At 42.9% G+C, this 24,136-nt stretch overlaps 1 protein-coding gene across 14 annotated transcripts in view; it reads right to left on the minus strand.

The window, feature by feature from the left end:
- ACTN1 (actinin alpha 1) overlaps nucleotides 1-24,136 on the minus strand; it is a 96,431-nt gene that overhangs the window by 47,726 nt on the left and 24,569 nt on the right. For 13 of the 14 annotated variants that reach the window (XR_014545665.1, XR_014545666.1, XR_014545667.1 and 10 more), the window contains exon 2: nucleotides 2,001-2,115. Coding sequence is in view for 6 of the 14 variants with exons in the window: in XM_083604276.1 (XP_083460402.1) it covers nucleotides 2,001-2,115 (115 nt within the window). In the remaining 8 variants the exon portion in view is untranslated. Of the gene's footprint in view, nucleotides 1-2,000; nucleotides 2,116-7,933; nucleotides 7,953-24,136 lie in introns of those variants that run through there. The other variant, XM_083604278.1, reaches the window with a different exon arrangement.

The following is a 24,136-nucleotide window of genomic DNA, read 5'->3' on the forward strand; positions in this document are numbered from 1 at the left end:
CTGATATACAACCGAAAGAACACAGTCTACCTTGGGAAACTTTCCGTTTGTCTTTTATTGCAATACCACAACTGCAATCTACAGAGCTGTGTTCACAGTTGAGATGCTATGCACTCACAAAGACCACATCATTTCAGAAAGCAATCAAAGGAATCACATGTCTGAACGCTTCTCCACATTAACACCCAGCTCATAAGAAACTGAGAGAACACTAAGCTAAAATCTTCATTCATAGTAAAAGGGAGCTTTTCAGCAAAGAAAGATTTAAATATGCAGTCAGCACACATGTACCCTCAAGTGGTATAGTTCCAGGAGGACAGTATCACATGTTTATCCCCAATGCAAGGTGGCTAATCTGTCACCCTCTGTATTTTGCTGGACTGTGAATCCCTTCATTGGCTATGGCAACATCTGGAAGACCACAGGTTAGCTACCACAGCTCTAATAACCCTAAATATGCCTCAAAAATGAAAATGTTTTATTTTCCAGTAAAATTAAATAGCAATTCTCTCATGTTGGACAGTTATAGGAACCCAGCCAAATGAAAACAAAGTGCTTTAAATATTGCACTCAGTTGCCTTCATACAGAGCACACTTCTAACTAAATGCAAGATTAATACTCGTATATGGAGGCTTGGCTTCACATGATTTTTTGTATGAAGTGTATGCACATATTTTCACCAAGACCACTTTTAAATATGTCCCAGGAGAATGGCCATCAGTAAAAAATCTTATAGAAGGGTATGAACCCACCTGCACAGCAAAGGATTCACGGCACCACCATCCTTGCTTTCCTGCTGTTACTTACCCTTTCGTTTTAAATTACTGCGTGCCCAGCCTTTATACTTAGTGTTTACTTTGAACTGCAGCCAAGAGCAATGAAAACTGAAGCTGAGAGAGACAGAACAACAGCCCCATTTTCTTCTGACAAGACCCTATTGACTTCTTCTGTGGCCATGGCATTTTTTACCACACGATGCCACAACAAAGTGGGCGCTTGTCCTACACTTTCAAAGGGGATCACCGACACTTGACAAGGGTCTATGTGTGATCCTCTTTTGCTAAATGGAAAAAAGGGGTTTCCAAGCTGGGTTTTTTTCCTACAGGAAAAGAGGAGTCATTGTGGCCTTGAAGAGATCAAGAATGCCCTGGTCCCAGCTACAAGACTGAATATGCCACAGTGCCAGGCATGCAGCAAGGGACTTTCCTAAAGTATGTTGGCTGGGTTCAAAAAGATTGCACGTTTAAAAAATAAAAAAGCACAGAAAGAGAAATGAATGTCAGGAGACAAGAGATGTGTTCTGGGCAGGCACATGCTGCTTCTGAACAGAAAAGCACCCAGACATTCTCCCTTCAGTCATTTGTGTCCCTCCTATCATGCTCTCTGCACTGCTTCCTCTCAGCTTTCACCGCCTTCCCTATGCATGAGTGAGCATTTCACTAACAAGATAAACAAGACAAAAATAAATAATGCGAGGGACTCGACTCAGCTGGTTTCTGGCAAGCATCAAAAGAAGCCACGGCTGATGGATTCCCTTCTCAGTACCTCGCTTCAGCATTCTGCAGCCTTTCGAACCCTGACCCATTTGTATCAGGCATGGGAAGGAGGAACATTCTGCATTTCCCCAAGGACAGAAACAAGGACAGAAACAAGCACACCTGGGAAGCCCTACAGGACTATATAACAAAGTCTGAGAATGGGTTCCTTATGGGAACTGCTATGGTGGTGCAATGTGGGGAAATGAAAGTTACTTTGCTAATTAATGGCACTGCATGCCACTGGATCCCCATCTTTTGTATCTTTGAGGTTATTTTCCTCCTTCCAGCTGAAATTTCAAACCATGTCCTAAGTCCATGATGCTAGTACACAAGATGGCCACACTTGCTTTTTCTTCCTTACCTTTGTGCAAGCTCGAACTATTAGCCCCTGTACTTTAGCAGACTCACTAGATTGGAGTTTTCCCCCAAAGCATTTAACCTTTGCACAATGGCTGTCTTACCTGATATGACTTCCAGGAGTAACATAAGTTTAAGGCCATCCCTGAAATCTTCTTCTATGTTCTCAATCTGCGTGCCAGCCTTGCGGAGGTGAGAGTTACACCAGGCTGTAAATGTCTGGAAGAGAGAAGAAAAGGGAATAATTAATCTCCAAAGAGAACATACTGGGCTGCTGAAAAGAAACCCATATTTCAACAGCACTGGTGCTGTGATTTACTTGGTGAGTGTCAGGGAATAATTATATCAAAGTTCTGCAGGGCAGAAACGTCCTGGAGATAAAAAGGCCATGAGTGAGAATGAGTGCTGGCAAGAAGAAAAATTCAAGGCAATTTGGCCCATGCAGCCTGAATGTACTCTACAGATCTGAATGCAAGGATACCCTCCCAACAGGGTTCCTTCATTTACTGTTTTCCAATAGGCTTCTGATCAAAAACAGAGAGCAGACTCATTTTCCCCGAACAAGGCTATGATTTCCAAGCCACAGCAGACGCTGTAACCCTCCAGCGGTTTGACTTCACCCTCAAAGGCGCACTTCCTTCATTGTCTACTAAGACAGACGGATGCCAACAACAACAAGATTGCAAGAAAACCGCCAATATCTTAAGTGGCTGAATGGCAGGATGAAGGCTAGCAAGTGTAGCTTTTGCCACCATACTGCTTCTGTAGAAATGACAAATCTTCTCCATGGTGTTTTGCTTTCAAGGGTTCAGAAGCTCCCTTCCAGGCCACAGGTTTGCAAGCTTGTCTCTTTATCAAAGCTAGGAAACAGGTAGGTCCTTCTCTCCAACTCTTGTGTGCTATTCATTGTATTCTACAGCAGTTGTTCTCGGAGTATAGGGCAAGCCGTCTTGGACTGCGTGGATCACCTAGAAGGGGGAACAGGATCCTGACACAGTGGAACCTCTCCCCTTACCAAGCAAGTCACGTTTGGGCTGAATGCTCTTTAGCAACAGATATTATTGATTCACACTGGACTGGGGGCAAGGACTACTGCCCCACTTACCCAATCACCTCAACTTTGTTACAGCATAACAACTGCTTGGTTTGTATGGGGAATTCCTGTGTGGTTTTGGGATGTGTGTGGGGTGTGGGGTTAGGGTAATATTACTCCATTCCCCTTTCTAATGCCAGAGTTGGATTAGTTCCCCAAACCACAGAGTGCATGTGCATGAATGCATGCAAGGATCTATGCATGTTCTGCTATGGAACAGACAGCTGGTGCTGGGATGGATGGAAAACTTAGAAAGCGGACATGTAGGAGGGAAGGACAGGGTCAGAGGGATGGGGAATAGCTGCTGTTTTCCAAAAAAGCAGAAGCTAGAATCATGGCAAACTTCTTGTCCTTTGAAGAGGACAGGCAGGTTGACTTTAAGTGTTGTCTCAGTCATTTCGGCTGGCTTATTTGCAAGAGAAGGAATTTACCTATTCCCAGTTGTCCCTCTTTATCTGTGAAGGCAAACCTCAGGGCAATGCTGTTCTCCAGACAGCTGCACGGGCCACTGTGTTAGGATGCACAACCCACCCTCTTCACAGATGGCCAGGCTTTCTAATGAAGTCAGCAGCATTTAGCAGTCATGGTTTCAAAGTAACAGAGGGCATGCATTTGAGAATGTCTCTCTCACACATGTGAATTTGGGAACAGTTTTCTTTTCCTTACAGGTGCAATGTTGGGCAATCCATTCACTTAAAAAACAACCTTGATTTTAAAAAAGAAATCAGGTGTGCTTCTGCCAGGGCAGGAAAGCAGATAAGAGTTGCTTTAAGAGCCACATTTTGAACGGGGCAGCTGGCTTTACATATTTATTTATTGCTATTTTTTAAAATATCCCATACCTTCAGTGCCAATAGGATGCCTCACAATCAAAAAGCAAAAAATTCAAAATTCCAAGAAGAACAATGCTACTCACAATAAAAGAACAAAGAGGAAAGCAATACAGAAATACAGCCCCAACAAAATCAATAGTAAAACCTCGCAAGAACTTAAAAGCTGCCTGAAAACAAAAGGACACCCTTAACGGATAGCTTCAGTTGTACGGCTCAATCAATTTATTGAACCAGTCAACAGACTTTGCACTAGGACTCAGACATCTGTTAACATACAAAAATGAGATACAATATCAAATGGCTCTATTGACAGGTAGGGACCCTGGTTACATCGGCTTGGGAAAAGATTTCAGCCAGTGTCCTACTTGCACTCAACATAATTTTAGCTACGGTTTCTGTTTGTAACAGAGAAGAAATGAGAAGTGTAATATGCAAGCCATTTCCTGGGATCCAAAATGGCTATTGTTGGGGCAATCAGCTCTGGAGATCTCTATAAAAGTTACAAAGCAACAAGACGTATTTCATTTTCTTCTGAGCCACAAAGACATCACCTATCAGGTTCAACTGTACTACAGTGGTACCTCAGGTTACATACGTTTCAGGTTATAGACTCCGCTAACCCAGAAATAGTGCTTCAGGTTAAGAACTTTGCTTCAGGATGAGAACAGAAATCGTGCTCTGGCAGTGCGGCGGCAGCAGGAGGCCCCATTAGCTAAAGTGGTGCTTCATGTTAAGAACAGTTTCAGGTTAAGAACAGACCTCCGGAACGAATGAAGTACTTAACCCGAGGTACCACTCTATTGTTCAACAATCATGTTGACTCTTCTGTATACTAAGCTCTGAGATGGCTACTGAAGGACAGTGTCACACACACACAACACACAAGGATAGGAATTATTGTGTGCTCCATCCACCTTATCTCTTATTCACAGCGGTGCAAGCCGCTGGCTACAATTTACCATCCTGTGAGCAAGCAAAACTGTTGTTTCAATGGCCGAGCCAGTGATTTCTAACCAAGTGGGTGAAGAGGAATTATGCCACGTAGTAGCTAGAAATAAGACAGTTTTGCTGCACTGGAAAAAAACCATCGATCTGAAGCTAATCATCAAGTAAAGGTTCCATACAGAGAATGGTTGGGAAAACAGTAAGAGATGTATTATTGCTCCATAGGAAGCAGGCGTAAGCCTGTCTCAGCCTATGCAGCTTTAAGCAGAGGAAAGCACCATGAAATTAAAGTAAAGCAATTGAGCTGGCAACTCATTAGCTGGCTCTTAATTAGGAGAATGATGAATGGACTAAAATTAGAGTTTTCTGCCTCTGACTAGCATTAATTTGAGTGTGTGATATGAGATCTGAAACAGGACCATGTAACTGAAACCTAGGATTTTCCCTTAGAAAAAAGGAAAACACATTTGCTTCACCTGCTGATAAAAGGTAAGAAAAAAGAAAAGAGGGCTGAATCCCAAACAAGAAAAAAGATGAAGTTGTGGGCAACCACCCAGGTGCAGAATTAGTATTTTAATAATCTTAAACCAAAAATGTTTAAGGAAAATATGGAATGAGATACAATACTCCTACCTAAGAAATGCAGTACAATAATCTCAACATGTTTTATGGATCACTGTTCTTCAAGCTACTCCTTAAAAACAAAATAAAGAAGAGACAAACTTTCTTTTCAAAGGCTAAGAGAAGAATGGCATTATACATGCTGATAGCAAGATGTTTTTATGAAGTTACAGCTACATTCTGCAGTCTAACCACACAATGCAAGGATGATGGTTTAGCCACAGTGTGGTCAAAAATAGGAAAAGCTCCAATAAAAAACTGAAGTGCAGGTTGCAAACAGGAACATGCTATTGTGCTCTTCGTTCCCTGAGCAATGTGAGTGTTGGGATAGCCTTTGTACTGTTCGCTTCCTCAACAGCAGAGAGGTCAATGGTGGCTATTGCAGAAAAACTACAGACAAGGTTGATGGAGCTGACAGCATAGGTAATGCCCTGCCCCAAGGCAAAAACTCTGCATGTTCCAGAAGCCACCAGTGTGTGCTATTGCTCCTAATTTCTGTAGTACGATCCCCTATGCCCTGGTTTGCATGACCCAGGAAGCCAAACCATACATTATTTGTACACTGTTTGAAGAAGTGCCTTCCACCTTATCTCTGCTGCCACTCAGTTTCACCAGATGACCCCTGGTTCTAGTACTTTGAGAGAAAGGGGGGTATATTTGCTAAAATTATAGAATGAAGAAAGTGAACAATCTCAGTAATCTCTCCCTTTATTCGTCTTTTTCTTCCTAAACAAGAAAGCCCCAATCGTTGTAGCTTTTCCTTGTAGGGAAAGTGCTCCCCTCACCCCCAATAATTTCTATTGCCCTTTCCTACACTGTTTCTAGCTGTTCTTCTGAAGACATGGTGACCCAAATTTGCACAGTATCTCAAATTTGACTCCACAATAGATTTGTATATAGAGCATTACAATACTGGCAATTTTATTTTTTTATCCCTTTCCTAGTAACTCCTAGCTGTTTTAGCCTAAACCAGATTTTTCACTAAGCTATCAACCATGACTCCAACATAATTTTCCTGATCAGTAACTGCCAGTTAAGACCCTGTCAATTTATACTGTAAAGCCTGGATTTGGGTTTTTTGCCCCCCTATGAACAGCACTTTACTTACCTTGAACTACCTTTGGCATTTTGTTGCCCATTCACCTAGTTTGGAGAGTTCCTTTTGAAGCTCCTGGCAGAAACCTTCCATTTTTACCAACTTAGTTTACTTTGTGTCATCCACAAAGACCAGTATGGTTTAGGAGAGTGTTGGGCCCAGAACTGGAAGACCAAGGTTCCAACCCACCCATGAACCTCACTGAATAATCCTGGGCCACCATAGACTCGAGTGATCTACCTCACAGGGTTGTTGTAAGGATAACATGGAGACCAGCAAACCATGTGCACCACTCTGAGCTCTCTGGAGGAAAAGTGGGTCTATAGATGTAATAAATAAATAAATAAGCAAGCAAGCAAGCAGCCAAACGTTTGATCGGAAGCCAACTGCATTAGAACTTATGGTTTCTAAGACAAAGTGATCAATCAACACCGTTTAACATTCAATTGACTTCAGTCAATAATGTCAAATATATCACAGCAATCCAATAGTACATGCTCACAATTCTACTTGATTTTGAACAGTAGCTTTGTCTCCTCATTTAGTTCATGTTGCCATGTGTCAGAAAGGGCAGGAGCCACTGCCCTTTCCATGTAAGTGTGCACTTGCTTCTATATCTGTGGATTCACAATCAGTGGCGAAGCTGCATGCTTTGGCACCAGGGGTGGAGAGCGGGTGGGGGTGTGGCTGGCGTGCGTCCCAGGGGCATGGTGCACGGCGCGTGTTGGGGGGCGGCTGCGATGGTACCCCCCCCCCGATGGTGCTGGAGGCAGTACACTCCCCTGTCCGCCCCTGTTCCTCAGCCAGTGCTCACAATGCAGCTCACTCAGCAGCAGCAGCAGCAGCAGGTGCTGCCCCTTCTCTCCTCCCTCCTACACTCTGGCAACTTGCTCTCCATTTCCCTCACTGCCCAAAGGAGTTGGCAGCTGTATGTGAGAGGTTCTTCTGCTAAGTTCTGCAAACCATGGACTCTTCTGTGCACTTCAAACAATACAGGCATGCAGACTATGAAACAAGGCCTTACTTTACAAACTGAAGCAGAAACCCACGTTTTCTTCACGGAAAACCAAGCAGCTTGATTTGGTTTGGTGCCTCCCTTGTACGTGCCGAACATGTCCAACACTGCCTCTAACCGTATATTTCGCTTGGCTGAGACATTTCAAAGTCCGGCTGCACTTGGAATTACAGAACCCGACCATAACATCCCTCTTGACAACAATACCACCTATTATATTGTTTTCCCCTGTACAACACTAAATTACACCTAGCAGAAGCCAGTCAGCAGCAGGAAACCAGTAAGTGCTGCCACACTTCCTATGGGAAGGGGTGTTGTGCTTGTGTGGGAGGGGAAATCTTTTGAAGAAGGAAAGTTTGCTGAAAGATGCCAAACTCACTTCCTTTACAAACACGGACAGGGACAAGAAGAGGTGATAAGCGGAATACTAGCACCTGTGTTTCCTGAGATTCTTGTGAGCAGCTGTGCAGGTTCTCCAAGAACAATAATAATTATTCGGCTACCAAACTCAGCTCAGTCATGAAGTTGACTTTGGGGCCGACCACCATCTCTCACACGGATTTACCTCGAAGGACCGCTAGGAGAATAAAAGTAGGAGGAGGAAACAGGCGCCCCATGTACACCGTCCTTGAAGGAATGACACTAAAGTGTAATCATAAATAATGGGTTGGATCCTGGCATGTTCTTCGTAGAAGGAACCCAGATCCAGCAGAGGCTCCCACTGGAGGGCAGGTTAGGAGTGAAGCACGCTCATTGCCACTGGGATTCAGCAGGTTTGCGACAGACTTAAACCACACGCAGTGTTGATTGTCTGGCAGCTGTGATGTCGTGATCCCATCTCCCCATCACCATCATCCACACAGGCATTTTACAGTCTTTGATGGTTTAACAGTGGTGCTTTGTTGTTTAAAAATGAATACATAAAAAGACAGACAGCCTACCTGAAGCATGGCGGCAAAGAAAGAATTAAGCCCAAATCAGGGCTGGACTTGCTGATATTCAAGTCTTTCAAACTAAAGGATAGTGAAGGTGGCAGATAGCAGAGTTTGGCCATGGCAACCGCTCTTTTGATGTGTACATTTGTGTGCACACCTTATTGCCATGGCATGAATGAAAAGTAGACTAATGTATTTTTGTCGATTGCTGAACCTCAGTAAATTTTGTTTTGGTTAAGCTACAGAGGATGTTTCAATAGCTACTTTTGATTCGTTTGGTTGTTTGTATCCTAACCTCCTCCAAACAAGGCATCATCTAGGCAGGGCTGGGAACGAGCCCTGTCTGAGACCCTGGAGACTCACAACCAGTCAGTGAGCTAAACGGATGAAAGGTCTGGCTCTGGATAAGGCAGCTTCCTATCTTGCTCCTAGTCATCGCTGAACCAGCGGATGAACTGGATGTCCTAAATAACTGTTACACACAAGCATCTTTGGGAGCTCCTCCAATACCAGCTGACTCAATTTTTTAAATCTACCAGGGTGGGTGTGTCTATTTGCAGTCCTCACTAGGATTTGTGATTTGGGAACATGCCGCAGGGCCTTCTCCGTAATGCTACCCTAACTGCAATGTCCACTGTTGTCCTACTTGTTTGCATTTAGACATCAGTTGAAGGTGATTTCATTTACTCCAGCCTTTACAATTTGCTCTCTAATGCCTAACCACAGTGGACTATTCTGTGTTTGAATTATTTTGTTCATTTACAGAACAATTTTTGGCTTTCCCATGCATTTTCTTTATTTATGTATTTTATTGTTTTATCTTTTGTTTATTGCCCTGGGCTTCTTTTGGAGGAAGGAGTATTTGCAATAAATAAATAAATTGATAAATAAATAAAACATGATACTGTTTTATTTTGGAAAAAGCTGCTTCTAGTCCCGTCCCCGTCCCCCGCCCCTGCTCACATCAAATCACATTTTCCCCATGCAGGGTTCCAAACATTTTTTACAAGAGTAACAGTGTATGTGAAACCTCTCAAGAGAAATTTGTCTTAAGAGACCAATTCTGGAACAGAGAATTGGTGGCAGGCTCCATGGTCTTGCAAAACTAATCTCACCTAGTATAACGGCTTGCAACAATGGAACGGAACAGTGGTAAACAACATACAACCAAACCAAACAAACACAATGCAAAGGTCAGCTCTTGTTGACTCTTTATAAAATAAAGTTGCCACTGAAGTTTCCAGTTTTGATCTTAGCAGCAGCACTGAAAGAAGTGGTGCTTAATCCTTTCACTCTATGCCATTTCCCAAGCTAGATCATGCCCCTCCAAACTTGCCATCAACCTGATGCAGGAGTGCGTGGGAATGTAAGTCCCATACAGGCAGAAATGTCAACTTTGAGCATATCAATTTGAATGGAGACAGAAGTTGTTCCGTCAGGTTGGCTGAACCCCACAGCTGTTGAAAAGAGTTGCCCTCTCTATGGGAACAAGACTGCTGTCAAGTGTCCCTGACATTACATTCATCTGACTTCTTTGCATCCTGCCTTAGAACATTGTGTTTTTGATGCAAACACTTATCTCCATAGGGCTTTAGAACAAGGGAAATGTTTTGCAATTATACAATGGGCACCCAACTCTGTTTCATTCCAACTACTGGTAACAAGTTCAGTCAGAACCACAAATATAAAACGTGAACTTCCAAGGCAATACAACTCACAATTAGAACCATCACAGAAGATCATTCCTAGCCGTTTCTGCCTTGGGCAATATTGCAGTCCAGCCAACTGACAAGCAAGGCTTCCCACTCTCACAAAGCAAATGCCATTGTATTAACAGGTACGTCAGAGTCAAGCAACAAAACTTTTGAGTGTTCCACATGCAAAAGAAAGTCATAGTGTCACAACTTTCATAAGTGCCCAGTAATGAAACAAAGACAAGACTAAAGATAACAAATATGCCACGCACCCTTGATACTGCTGAAGGCAAAATTACCCACTCAGTAGACATATCGGAAGGTAAAAAACAACCATCTCAAAGGGATGTTATAAATTCAACAGTCTTCCTCAGGCTCTATTGGTCCACTAGCATGGCTTGACTAAGGTCAGCATCATGGCCAAAGTATCCTACCTCTGAATGAGAGCCTGCAACTCCTACCTGCTGAAGACATTCTTGGCACCTCACTCAGGGCAACTGAGTGTTTGTTGTAAGCCATCCCTGCCTCTGGGTTTTCCCAGCCCCATCACTGGCTGTCACTAGCAGGAGAGGGCAAATGCTCTGGGCAACAATAACAGGAACGTAGGAGTAAGTTGTACTGCACATTACAGAGAGGGCAGGACAACCTCAGCATAACGTAGCTGCTTTGGCTGTTCTGCCCTTATTCCTACAATTTTATTACAACTCACTTCTCGGCACCATTCTGAAGAAATAAAAAAGGTACAGCAAATTCCTGTATTATGTAAATCCCGCCATTATGTTGCTTTGTGAAAGCTGCATTAATTCATCACTAAGTAGCAGACCATCAAACAGTTGTAATAACACTGAGGAGCTCACCACTGCAGGAAAAAAAAATACTGAAGTCATAATTCACTTGAGTCCTTTAACAGTTTTTGCCATCTAAATGTCGACGTCGCAATCATACAAATGCCAGTTATTTAAAAAGACAAATAGGCAGTTTGGTCTCCTGACAGCTTTCAATGTGACATTCCAGTTTTAACTGACCTTTACATCTGCTGTTTTACTCTACCTCCTTAATATTTTGTCTGCCCCTCCTTTCACCTTTTGGCCCAAGCTTCCTGTCACTTACAAGAGGCCACCATATTTGTAAAGCAGCTGTGCAGTCAAGCTAGGGCCAGCTAGGTGTCCTTGCACACAGGAAAACAATAAGGGGGGGGTGGAGTCCCTCCCCCAGCTGTGTGTTAGTTAGCAAAAGATTATAGCAGAGTTGGGAGGGGGAGGTTGCCAGGGTTACAGGGGGGGTGATGTTACCACAGGGGGGGGGGAATGTCCTTTTTACTTGAGGCATGGGTTGCATTTTTAGCATGGGTTTTGGGGAAGAAGAAGGGTGGAGCCAGAGGCCATGCGGGCTGAGGGACAGATAAGCTGTGAGGAGGAGACAGAGAGATGGCGTTTGGGCTGCTTTTGAATCCAATGCTGCGCTGTTACAGGGAGGAAGCCCTTCATGAGATGTGATGCTCTGATCCCTTGCTCCATCCAGACTCGGGGCTAAATATGTAGAAGTAAACCATATTTCATAAAGACACTACAGCTTCCGCCATGCCACATTTCCCCCGAATGAAACACCAGCCCTGGTTGAGCACCAAGACTGCTGAAATCTCGAACTGCTCAGCAGAGATTGGAGTGTCTGGTAGCAATACTTTGGAGTTACAAATACCACAGCACATGGCGAGATGATCAAATAATAATCCCTAAGCCAGTTCAACTAGAATGAACCTGGTGCAATCACTGGGCAAAGTAGAAACTGTGTATTTCTGTAGAATCATGAAATCAGTATGAAAACTAAGCATTCTACAGTCTTCTCACTGGGCAAAAGGGCACTCCATATCGAAAACAACAACCACCTGAAACAGTCAAAAGCTTCTAACCCAGAAGGGATAAGTTATCTTGCTGCCGTAAACAAAAATAAGTCCCCCTCCAGGTGTATCTTCTTGTAAGATGGAAATCGTGTTTCCTGTGTGAGGGTTTTCCTGACTGCATTTGCAACCCCTGTCTCCTGCTCCATAGAAATGAATGAATACTTTTGCTTCATTCATTTCTATGGGGTGAGGAAAGAAGATTGGTAATCAGGAAAACCTGGCAGGGGTGAAAGGCATAAATTCCTGAGGAAGCTGATGAAATCATGATCTCTTTGAATAAGGTTTCTGAGGATCTTAGAGCCTTGGAATTTTGCCTCCCCATGTGTTGTCTGCTCCTGCCCCATGACAGTACTATTAGTTTATTGTTTGTGTAACTGATTCAAGACAGAGGAAGGGCAGTGTATCACGGCCCTTTAAATGTTTACACCTCCGAATTCTCTTTCAGTTGTGAGCCAAAACCTGGAACAGTCAACTTTGGACTGATCTCAACACAGCTGTTGTTTACATAGGAGCTCTGGGGACCAAGTGAGCTCCTGCCACATAAATGTCTTTCACTCGTTGACATATTTTGTGTGTTTTAAATGCGCTTCATTCAGGATATTTTGGATGTTCCACAGAAGTGCTGCTAGTAAATGTGCTTATAAAATGTGCATCCTATGTTTATGCTTCCTGTATGTACAGTATATACACATACACACATCACCTGATACAGCAGAGAAGCTGAATGATCTCATTAAACTTGATCAAATAATGTGGAGTCTGAAAGAGTTATCAGCAAATGTCCTGTTCCAGGTGCCACACAGGAAGAACAGCTGGGAGCTCACAGGGCCATCCCAATCTTAAAAAGTCCAAATTTAAGACTAGCATGAGAAGCAAGGTCAGAGCCAAAATGCAGGCAACACAGGAATAGTCCAAAATCCAAACACAGGGTGTGGGGGGATATCTAGTGACCAGCTAAGCTCGATAAACAGAAGTCAGGGAACTGGAGCAAAGATGCTGCTCTAGCACTCGGTCTGGAACTAAGGGCTTTTCATTTGAGTCCCCACTCACGACACAGCTGCAAGCCATCTTTATTGCTTGCAGATTTGGTGTATTCACATACAGTAGCTTACTCACAAATATTCCTTTACTCCTAAAGTGTCTTTGGACACCTTTAGGCACCTCTGTTCCCTAGGGCTTGGTGCCTACCTGGCATCTGAAGCTGAGAAGGGGTTACCCGGGTTGTGAATGAAAGGATGGGTCGCTGAGGGTCTGGACCCCACCCCCGGTCTACCTCACAGTCCCTTGAGACAGGCTATGTTTCGATCTGGGAGCTCCAGATAATCCGCTGAAGAGGATTCCTCAAGCTGGGGCATGAGAGAAAGCAGTAAAATTTTAAACTAAGTTTTTCTTCCTCTAATGCTATGCTGTCATGAGCCCCATGGCCCTGTCAGAATTGGGCATGGATTGGAGGAAGAGGAAGAGGAAGCAGAATTACTGAAGTAATTGATCACAGCCTCAGGGTAACTAGCAAATCTACCACCAGTAAGGGGCAATATCTTATAAAACTGCCAAAGAAAGTAATCTAGATAACAAATGCCCTAATTTATTTCCACATGCAACCCATGTATTTTTCAATATAAAACTGATTTGGCAATGCAAAATATTTGTAATGCTCCAGTCACATCTGACTTGTTGGGAGCCAAAACTGCAATTAGCTCTCTTCTTTGCAAAGCAAAGCTGTTTTGACAGTTAACTTGATTTTTTACACCTTTCCAGTTTTGAAAACCTTTCTTGGGTCAGCATGCTCACCAGGCATACCTAATGTATGGCAGAGACAGGCAGAACAGTTTTGTCCACTTAGAAAGATTTGTCATAAGTTGCCAGTGATTCAGCTTTCATTCCAGGAAAAGGCACACAAGAGAAATTGCTTGCACTGAATTCTGAAATGACTAACTTCGAAATGACAGCAGACTAACCTGCAGCTTTAAAAGATGGGGGTTAGCTAGACATATAATGCCCAGGTCTTTTACAGTGAGCAGCACCAATTTTAACAGGATTTTAAGCAGACCTCCTTCCCCTCACCCATGCATAAATCTTCTTAAGGTGACAGTTTTCAGTTTAGAGAAGGAGAGGCACTTACAGTGGTACCTCGGGTTAAGTACTTAATTCGTTCCGGAGCCCGATTTCTGTTCTTATCCTGAAGCAAAGTTCTTAACCTGAAGCACTATTTCTGGGTTAGCGGAGTGTGTAACCTGAAGCGTATGTAACCCGAGGTACCACTGTATTCCAGTTACTCAAAGCTGAGTTGGAAAAGGTGAAAGGCTGTACCAAGACCAATGAAATAGGGGAGGGAACATTGTGGAAAGTGGACTAGAAGTACAAAGAGAAAATAATGTCTTGGCTGACAGGATATTCAACTGCTTAATAGTACTCTTAATTTCAGTAGCATGGCCAACTGGTCACCTGGAAACTTTTGTCCATAGTGTGTGTTTGTCACAATAGTATCCAACACTCCAGGAATGGAGAAAATTCAAATGGTTAAGCATAAGGTTAAAGCAGGGTTCCCCAACCTTTGGAGGTTGATGAGTACATTTGGAGAATTTAAAGTGTTGCAGGTTCAACCACAAAATGGGAGGGGGGCATTACCAGACCCAAAATATTGTGGGTGTTCTGTTCCTGTGTTCTCTCTGTCCTTCAGGTTGTGTTCAAGTGTTTGCCTGAACACATGAGGGCTAAAAGCATGAATGGTCTGCCCAAACACCTCCAGGTTCCTGCCAGTGCTTGGAATGGACTAAATAGAGTTATTGGAGAAAATGACTCAAGAAAAGTCCAACATCAACACTGAACTGATGCTGTTTCATCTTAAACAAATTTGCCAGGGGTCATTGGGAAAATAAATGAAAGCAAGCAAACAAAAACAAATCCAAAATATCAAGTGGCCAAATCCAGCTCTTCAGAAAACATTTTCATCCCAGTGTGCTTCAAGAAGAAAAAAGTCTAAGTTTTCCAGGAACAAAATTCATTTAATTAAAAAAGAAAATTACTTGTGCTGGATCCATGAAATAGTTCCATTTACTCAAAGGTTTTTTGTTTGTTTTTTGCCCAAGTCCCACTTTTCTGAAGTTTCCAATCATTCCTCTCTTCAGATCTGACAGACATATAACCCTTCGACTAGGTTACCAATATTGTGCTACTGTATCCGGCTAAAAGAGTAATTTAACATATGGCACAGCAGGGAAAGTTTACAAATACTAGAAAGGAAGGAGTTTGAGCAGCAGTGGCTAAAATTACAGCCATAAGATTTACAAGACCAAAGAAGACATAATAGAAATGCAGAAGGGAAACCTGCAGAATGCTAGGTGTTAAATTCCACAGTTCTTCTGGATTCTAAACATGACCAGACAGACACCGTTTGAAAAACAAAGCAGAAATGAAGAGAAGTGTGAATACAGGACAAAAGAAAAGGGAGTGTAGCACATGTCGGGAACAAAGCCTGTGCTTTCCTATATATTAACAATCTTGGGTTCCCTCCCCAGTTTTACGCAGTTAAAAAAGTCTTAGAAGGCAAGGCTGGGGAGAAGCCTTTGGACTAACTTTTGAACTCCACTTAAATGTTGCACATGATCTGCTTACCATGTCAGCTTACCAGTTTCATGCTGATCATGAAGCACTACGGCAAATGACACATGGTGCCCCCTCCTGCCTTTGGGAATGGCTGATGCCTTGAGTTTTGGACAGCAGCCTAGTATCTTCAAGGCCTTGTGGCAGGGAAAAGTTAGATGGGTGCCAATCTGACCCCCCCCCTTTCACAGAGTTGTTAGGATGCTACAAAAATGGAGACAAAAACTATTCCATATCTACATCCTGCCGTCTCCCCCAACTTGGTGCCGTCCAGAAATTTTGGACAACTGCCACCAGCTGTAGCCAGGTTGGGAAAGTCTGTGCTACAGTATATTAGATGCGGGGGATGATATAGGAAGCAGATGGAAAGCTACAGCAGTGCAATGAAGCAGGGAGTTAACTTAAACAGGGCTGGGGGACCTGTGGCTGTTGGACTTAAACTCTCATTGGCCTCAGCCACATGACCAATGAGCTGGCTTGGTCAGCGCAGGAGTACAGGAACAGTTGGAAGGAACATGTACCCCATCCATGTCTCCTTCGCAAACACTAGTTAGTGGTTTCCCAGCTTTGGGAAGGAGGTGTGAGGGCTCTAGGACCCCTTCCCTTCCCAAAAAGGCAGTGCAAGAGCTGAGGGGGGCATTTAATTTCTACCTCTCTCCCCTCACCCCCCAACAAGGCAGACAGTGTGTGGTCCATGGGTTCCATGTCAAAGTACTCTTGTGGCCCACTTGGTATGAAAAGTTGGGCCACCCTGCCTTACAGGGTGCCCTGGTGTTATCTAGGATAGGATGTGATCATCCCAGATAAGAGGCAGCAGCCAAGCTAGTTTTAATTTTGCTTTTTTACAAAAAAGAAAGAAAGAAAAAAGACAGGATCAATTCCAAGGTGCTTTCAGATTGCTGAGAGCATTAGGATTTTTTTTTCACTGTATGCTAGACTCTTCAGCATAAACACACCCATCACTGAAACAGACATTTCTAAATGAAATCAGATGCTGATGGATTTTTTTTCACCTCTATTCTGCACTCTGTTTTTAAAACATGGGAGCTCTTTTGCCAACTTTGGGTTTCAAACTTCAATTTCAGAAGGGCTCATAAACCAGACGCCAGTCTTTCAACATTCTGAAAGCAGAGGAATTTTCCATAGTTCAAACTCTTATCTGCTCATTTTTTTTGTCTAAATTCTTCTAGTTATTTGCTCAACAACTTTACCAATTCTGCTACTTTTGTCACGCAGCTGCCAAAAATATAAACCAGGGCGCAAAAATCCCTCCCTGATGGTGATCATAAGTGATAGCTCTACTTAGCCAAAAAGGGCAGGCTAAGGAGAAAATCTTATTGTTCCCCTGCTATGAAACCTGAAGAATGGAGCATGTGACATCTGTCATAAATCAGAGATTGGCACAACTGTAGAGGAAAAGTTTTCACACTGTGCCATAGTGGGTTGTCCTGGGGTCAAGAAAAGAACTGTTCTAGCCTCCTCAAGCATAACTATGAATCTACAAGAACATACAGTTTGCAACGAGTACAGTATGTGGCTGCACTCATGTTCTTAAGAACTGACTTGCTGGCTGAGAGCAAAAGCCTTGCTGATCCAGCCACAAAAAAAATGTTTGCCCCTGACACTCAATTAAGGAACATTGCGCCTTTAACCGCGGGGGCTCCATTTGGCTTAACCTACCTACTGTTCACTGATAAATTCTCCATTCATTTAATTTGTTTTAAAACAAACAAACAACAATCAAGGGTTACAAATTCCATTAACTATTATTACTGTGGTTGTTATTAATTCATTTCACATATATACCATTTTATATTTTTAAGAAGAAAAATCTCAAGGTGGTTTACAACCTACATTAAAACATCAAATCATGCATTCTTGTAAAAGGGAAGTTGAAAGGCTCCACATCACTTCAAAATTATTGGGAGTTGTCTAAAACACACTATTAGAAGCTCAACTGGAGTGTATACCACAGATCAGGAAAGGCACCACAAGGACCAAGAGGATGCCAGTGTGGTTAAGGAGCAGAGTCAAAGAAGGTACTAGAGGCAAGAAGGCTTCCTTTGAAAAATGGAAGTCTTTCCAAATGAGCAGAACAAAAAAAGGAACACAAAACTTGGCGGGGTGGGGGGGGATGCAGGCAGACAAGAAGGAATGCTAAAAAAAATAATTTGAGCACATTGCTAAAAATATAAAGGCAGGCAACAAAAATTAATTTAGATATTTTAGTAGCAAGAGACCCTAGGAAGGGTTGGGAAGGGAGTCGAAGGTAAGCTAAAGAAAGAAAAGGAGAAGGTAAGCTAAAGAAAGAAAAGGAGATTTCCGAGAAGCTGAATGAATTGCCTCCACAGCTGAAGATGTAAGTCAGATCTCAGTGCCAAAACTAACTTCCGAGGGACTGAGGCAAAGGGTGGCAATGAGAGAAAAGGTCTAGGCCAAGCTGCCAAAATGGAAACTGGCAAATCCCTGGGTCTACTGTCAATTTAATTCTCTTTTCAATGTTGGATGATTTGTTTTTAACTGTTTTTACTGAAAATCTCAACATTTCTTGTAAACTGCTTAGAAGTTTTATTACAAGCAAGTGGCATATAAAAAAATTAAAAAGTTTAAAGAGTTTTGCAGATCTCTGTTCTCTCCTACTGTGCCACATCAAATCAATAGTGTCACTTGTAAGAGGGGGAGGGACATGTTTAATACACAGAAGTCAACCTTTTCTCAATTCTGTGTCCTACTATTTTGAATACCTTTTGCTTTTCATAAATTTATTTTCACCTTTAGTCTGCATTCAGTCCTCTTTCATTCTTTATAAACTGTGATATCTCTCTCTCTCCTCAGCTACCACAGGACACATATGCCTTAATGTTTAAAAAGGACAAACAGAATTAAGGCAATGACTGACTCGTTTGTGAATACTGGATAATGAAATGTGCTAAGGTGCAATGTGATGTTAACCGGCTTTGTTTTTAAGGGTTGGGGGAGCAGAGCAATGTGTTCAGAGAGTGCCAAAATGTCTGAAAGGGAGATCCATACAAAAAAGTTTATTATTTATTTATTAGTTTCACTGATATCCCACCTTTATGTTCAAGTTGCTCAAGGTGGTGTACCTGGTTCTTCACCTCCTTGCTTAACTCGCACAACAACCCTGAGAGGCACCCAGTAAGATTAATGACCAAGTAGGGATTTGAACCCTGGTCTCCCAGGTCCTAGTCTGACACTCTAACCATTGACAAGTTTAAGGGAACACAATGGAATTATTTCCCTTACAACCAGAGGAAGAATCAGGCAAAAAAGAAAGAGATCTGACAGAAAACAAGGCTTTCACATTCAGCGCTTTCTTAGCCGGTGGAACTTGCTAACTGCAGTGTCTGTCACTGAAGTAAAATGCTTAGTGGGATTAAAGGATTACACATTAGTATAGTTAATACATCCCCAGCCAAACTGAAGCATTTCAGTACTTCAGCCACCCTTTACTGATTGGCTTTTGGGAAGCTCTTTCAACTGTGGCCAGATTCCTCACAAATATACATGAAATCACCCTTTAAACTTACTTTGGTCCTCAAGAACATTCCTAAATAGGGATACTGGATCTAGTGGGCTACTGGTCCAATCAGCTGCCCTTCTCAGCCAGCCTTAACACTTTTTGTTTGTGTGCCAAGGATCTGTAGAGCTAATGTGGTACAGTGGTTACAGAGTTGGCCCAGGACAGGGAAGGCCCTGGTCAAATCCCGACTCAGCCATGAAACCCACCTGTTAGGCCACTCACCATCCCTCAGCCTAACCTATATCACAGGGTGGTCGTGAGGATAAAATGGAGGGGAGAACCAAGTACACTGCCTTAAACTCCTTGGGCATAAAGCAGGGTATAAGTGTATGAAACAAATACAGTGGTACCTTGGTTCTCAAACTTAATCTGTTCCGGAAATCCGTTCCAAAACCAAGGCACACTTTCCCATAGAAAGTAATGCAAAATGGATTAATCCGTTCCAGACTTTTAAAAACAACCCCCCAAACAGCAATTTAGCATGAATTTTCCTATTTAACGAGACCAGTGATCCACAAATGAAAGCAATAAACAATGTACTGCAGTCACACAATCAATCAGTAGCTGAACTGGGTTCCACACAGTCACACACCAAAAAAAAAGAGCCACAAAAATGCAAAAAAAAAAAAAAGCAAAAACAGACAGACCTCAGCGTGACACTCAAAACGGAAGTGTGGCACTCAAATTGTCAGCGTGACACTCCAAACGGAAGTGTGGCACTCAAGTTGGAAGCGTAACACTCAAAACAGAGCACGTTTGACTTCCGAAAAAAGTTCGCAAACTGGAACACTTACTTCCAGGTCTGCAGTGTTTGGGTTCCAAGGCATTTGAGAACCAAGGCGTTTGAGAACCAAGGTACCACTGTAACTGCAAGTTGTAACACCATGAGGCCTTTGTGCTAGCCTATGAAATGGGTATGAGTGACTGTGCCAGGAGTTGGGGTGAGGCAGCAGGGAGAAGGATGTGGTGCAAACACACCAGCAGAAACAAACTGGTGCTCCTGCTGGTGTGTTTACATTACTTCTAGATGGATCAACAATTTGACTCTGTATAAGGCTGCTGCTTATATTCACTGACTTACCTAACTGTGCTCTGTCACATAAGACATTTTTCTTCCTAGTTCAGCTCATTTCTGGTAATGGAACAGGACTGAGGGAAGGACACCCAAAATGACTCAGGAGCAGTAAGAAAATAGGCTTCAGCTCCACTTGCCCTTGCACAACTTTTGCTGTAAAAATTAGAGCACCCCCATATCCCACTTTAAATGTGAATGGAGCAAATATATGAATTACAGACATGGCTGTCCCCATTATGCCATCTTAGTGGATCTTAAGCTTCATTTGTTAAGTTTCAGAATATCCCAAATATGTCTTATTTCATGTTGTCGGTACTGTTTCTCAAACTCATTGTCTGCTAAGGAAAATCTCGATGTACTCACAAACAATACTGTTTGGATTATATGAAGGTCAATGTCCTAAGCTGCTTAGCATGGAGCCTGCTTTCTTCCCCTCTTGTTTAAAAACAACAACAACAAAGGCAGTAAAACACAATTCCTTGCCATTTTCCAAAGGAACGGTTCTTACGAGTTCAGGGACTAATAGTTGAGATATAGGAATTCATTATAAATATTAACTACATGGCCTTGTATTTGAACCACCATGCGTCATTGAAAAGGTGAAATACTGTGTTTAGTAAATTCTCAGTCTATAGTGCGACCATTGGACCAGAGAAGAGATATAAACACAGAATGGAAGTTGTATAGATTTTTGATGTTAAATTTCCAGTTTATTGGCTGGGTTTCCCCAGTCACTTCTGAGTGGCTCCCAACAGAATATTAAAAACACAATAAGACATCAAACATTAAACAGGGCTGCCTTCAGATATGCATGCTATGTATTTCCTTAGTGTAATAATGTTATCGTAACTTGTCTTTTTGATAAGTAATTTTTGAATGTATTAGTTTTAAAAATTTACAAGGTTTTGCATTATTAAGTATTAATATTGTTCTTGTATATTATCTTTATTTTCACTGTTTTTGCTTATTGCTCCTGATGAATGACATTTATCTCCAAAACACGTCAGCCTCAAATTATAGCTGAGCAAAATAAGCAGCCTATTACAACAAGGACTGGAGCCTGTCTCCCCTCTTTTCTGCTGACCTTGGTCCCCTACCCTTCTTGCTCACCTTAGAGTGTGACCATGACTATCCATCCATCCATCCATCCATATATATTCCATGCATAATCCTAGCCATTGGAAGGGAGCAGTGTCTCCCCTGCTTCAGAGAGATGGGAACAAAGTGTTCAAAGTTGTGCTCTTCAGGGCAGCTCTTCACAGTTTGTGGTGTGGAATATGGGAATGGTGTTGGTGACATCCATGACACTTTCGTAACAGGAGAAGGACACACAGAGACCTATCTCCAACACAGCCTCCTCAGCACATCATCTTATGCTGCAAGATAACTGACAAGAGAGACACTGTGTCTGATGTAGCCATCTTTGCACTAACTGTGGGAAGAGAAGGGGCAAATATCTCTATACTTTGATCAGCAGACCAAAACATGGCACCAATCAAAAAGGGATTAACAACACTAATGGTATACCATTGGCATGGTTAACCAATGTTTATGTGACCGCTTATATCTGATGAAGAATCTCTTTAAAGTTCACAATCTGTTGTCTCTTATTCTAAACAAATCCTCTCTTCAGGTTCATTGGGTGGCCAACTCAAACTTTCAAAGAGGCAGAAAGGTGGATTTGATGCCCCCAATCAATTGTTATTCTATTTATTTATTGCTGGCATTATCATTATTTCTCCATTTTTAATGTTTTTAAGCCACCTCATATATCAATGGAAAGTTGGTTTATGGAAGCCTAAAATGGACCAAAAAAAGCATATTAGCCCCTAGATTACAGCATAAGGCTATTCAATACCTTCTGTCACGGGAAGTTTCATTTAGGACCATCCCCTCCCCCTAGATCCCTCTGTCTAATATATATTTAGGGAAGCATTGGAAGGGTAGGGAGGCAAAAGGGAGCAGGTGGGTCCCCTCCCTCCTCCTAATATCATTGCATGCAGAGAGGTAAGTAGGTGGGGAACCAGCATGCAAAGAACATTTTTGCCAGGTTGTTGGCATCTTGTATCATCAACTTGCTGGAAATAAAAAAAAGGAAAACTTGTAGAAAAATACAGAAATCTAAAAAAAAGCACAACAACTTTCCCTGCTCTGGATAGGAGGCATTTGTTTGACTAAATAAATTGAAAATTGGAGAGGTTAATCAGGCCAACATACATGAATCCCATCTCTGAAGGAGGATCAAGCCTATGTGTACTTCATGCTGATTTTCATACAAAAAGACTGGCAGAAGACCGAGGAGTGGATGCTGCCAATTTGGGTAGGAGGCGGCAAATTCGTGAGCGTGCTGGAGATGTATTTCAGCAACAATACAAATTTAGAAACAGAACACCAAATTGCACGAAAGAAATTGAAGTTCCTTGTAAGGTGGAGAAGCTGCCTTGCTCTGTGAAGATGATTTAGTGTAGTGAACCTCGTGGGAGAGACACCTACTAAGAGAGAGCCCAGGGAAAGGGTAAGGCTATTGGCTAGCTGTGATTGCCATGGAAACTAAAGAACATGGAGGGCCTGAGCACATACTGCTAGCCGGAGATGGTGCCAAAATAGCCTCCCCTTGCAAGCTGATCCAAATGTTAACAGTGCGAGACAGGGGGAGTGTTTACCAAATGGATCAGGATTGTCCTGCTGTGAAGCTTCATGCCCTCGTGGGGAACATAGAAGCACATGTGATGGCCAATCCAGGAAATGAGCAATGGGATACATTATTGTGGAAGGAAGAAGAAGAGAGTTTGGATTTGATATCCCGCTTTATCACTACCCTAAGGAGTCTCAAAGCGGCTAACATTCTCCTTTCCCTTCCTCCCCCACAACAAACACTCTGTGAGGTGAGTGGGGCTGAGAGACTTCAGAGAAGTGTGACTAGCCCAAGGTCACCCAGCAGCTGCATGTGGAGGAGCGGAGACGCGAACCCGGTTCCCCAGATTACGAGTCTACCGCTCTTAACCACTATACGACACCGGCTCATCAGTCTGAAGTTTGGGGATAAAGTTGCGGGGGGGTGTGCTACTGGCAATAGGTTTAAACAGATTTACTGGAGTCAGGTGCTAAGAGAGTACCTAAAATCAACTGCAGCAGAGGGCTCAACAGATGTGAGGTGACTGGTAGAGAGGGGAAGACCCCCAACTGAACTCTGGGGTGCCACAAACAGCAGACAAGTTTCTGAACCAGCTTCCAGATTATGCTATCTCCCATATCCCAAATGTATGAAAGCACTAGTCCCCATATGGATCCAGAGGGTGACATGCTTATTTCAGCCAAAAGCAGTTTAGTCATGCTGGCCACATGACCTGGAAAGCTGTCTGTGGACAAACGCCGGCTCCCTCAGCCTGAAGCGAGATGAGCATAGCACCCCATAGTCGCCTTTGGCTGGACTTAACCATCCAGGGGTCCTTTACCTTTTTACCCATGCTTATTTCAGCATATCCCTCAAACTATGATGCAATCCCTGCTTTCAAGGAATTAGAAACCTGGTGGGTGAGCAGGTGTGTGCCAGCCTGAGATACACTCCCTGTTTCACATTGGATAGAAAAGTGACTTGGGCAGGGCAGAATAGGCCCCAAACTAAAAATGCTAAAATGGTACTATGGAGGAGGCATGAGTGCAAGCGAAAAGTCATCGCAGTCAGTCCTGTATCCAAGAGACAGAGGTAACCTTGAGCATGTAAACATTCCCAGCACCTTGACAACCCGACACCATAGCAGCTGTGTGACAGTCTAATCAACACGCAGATGAACTTCACAGAGAGCCTCCATTCGCTCCTATTACTAAGTGCTTTTTTGCAGGTATAAATCTTAAATTCAGGTTAGTAAGCTGGACTGGGCATATTCAC

Source organism: Podarcis filfolensis (genome assembly GCF_964270895.1).
Source record: "Podarcis filfolensis genome assembly, chromosome: 1".
NCBI classification, from domain to species: Eukaryota; Metazoa; Chordata; class Lepidosauria; order Squamata; family Lacertidae; genus Podarcis; species Podarcis filfolensis.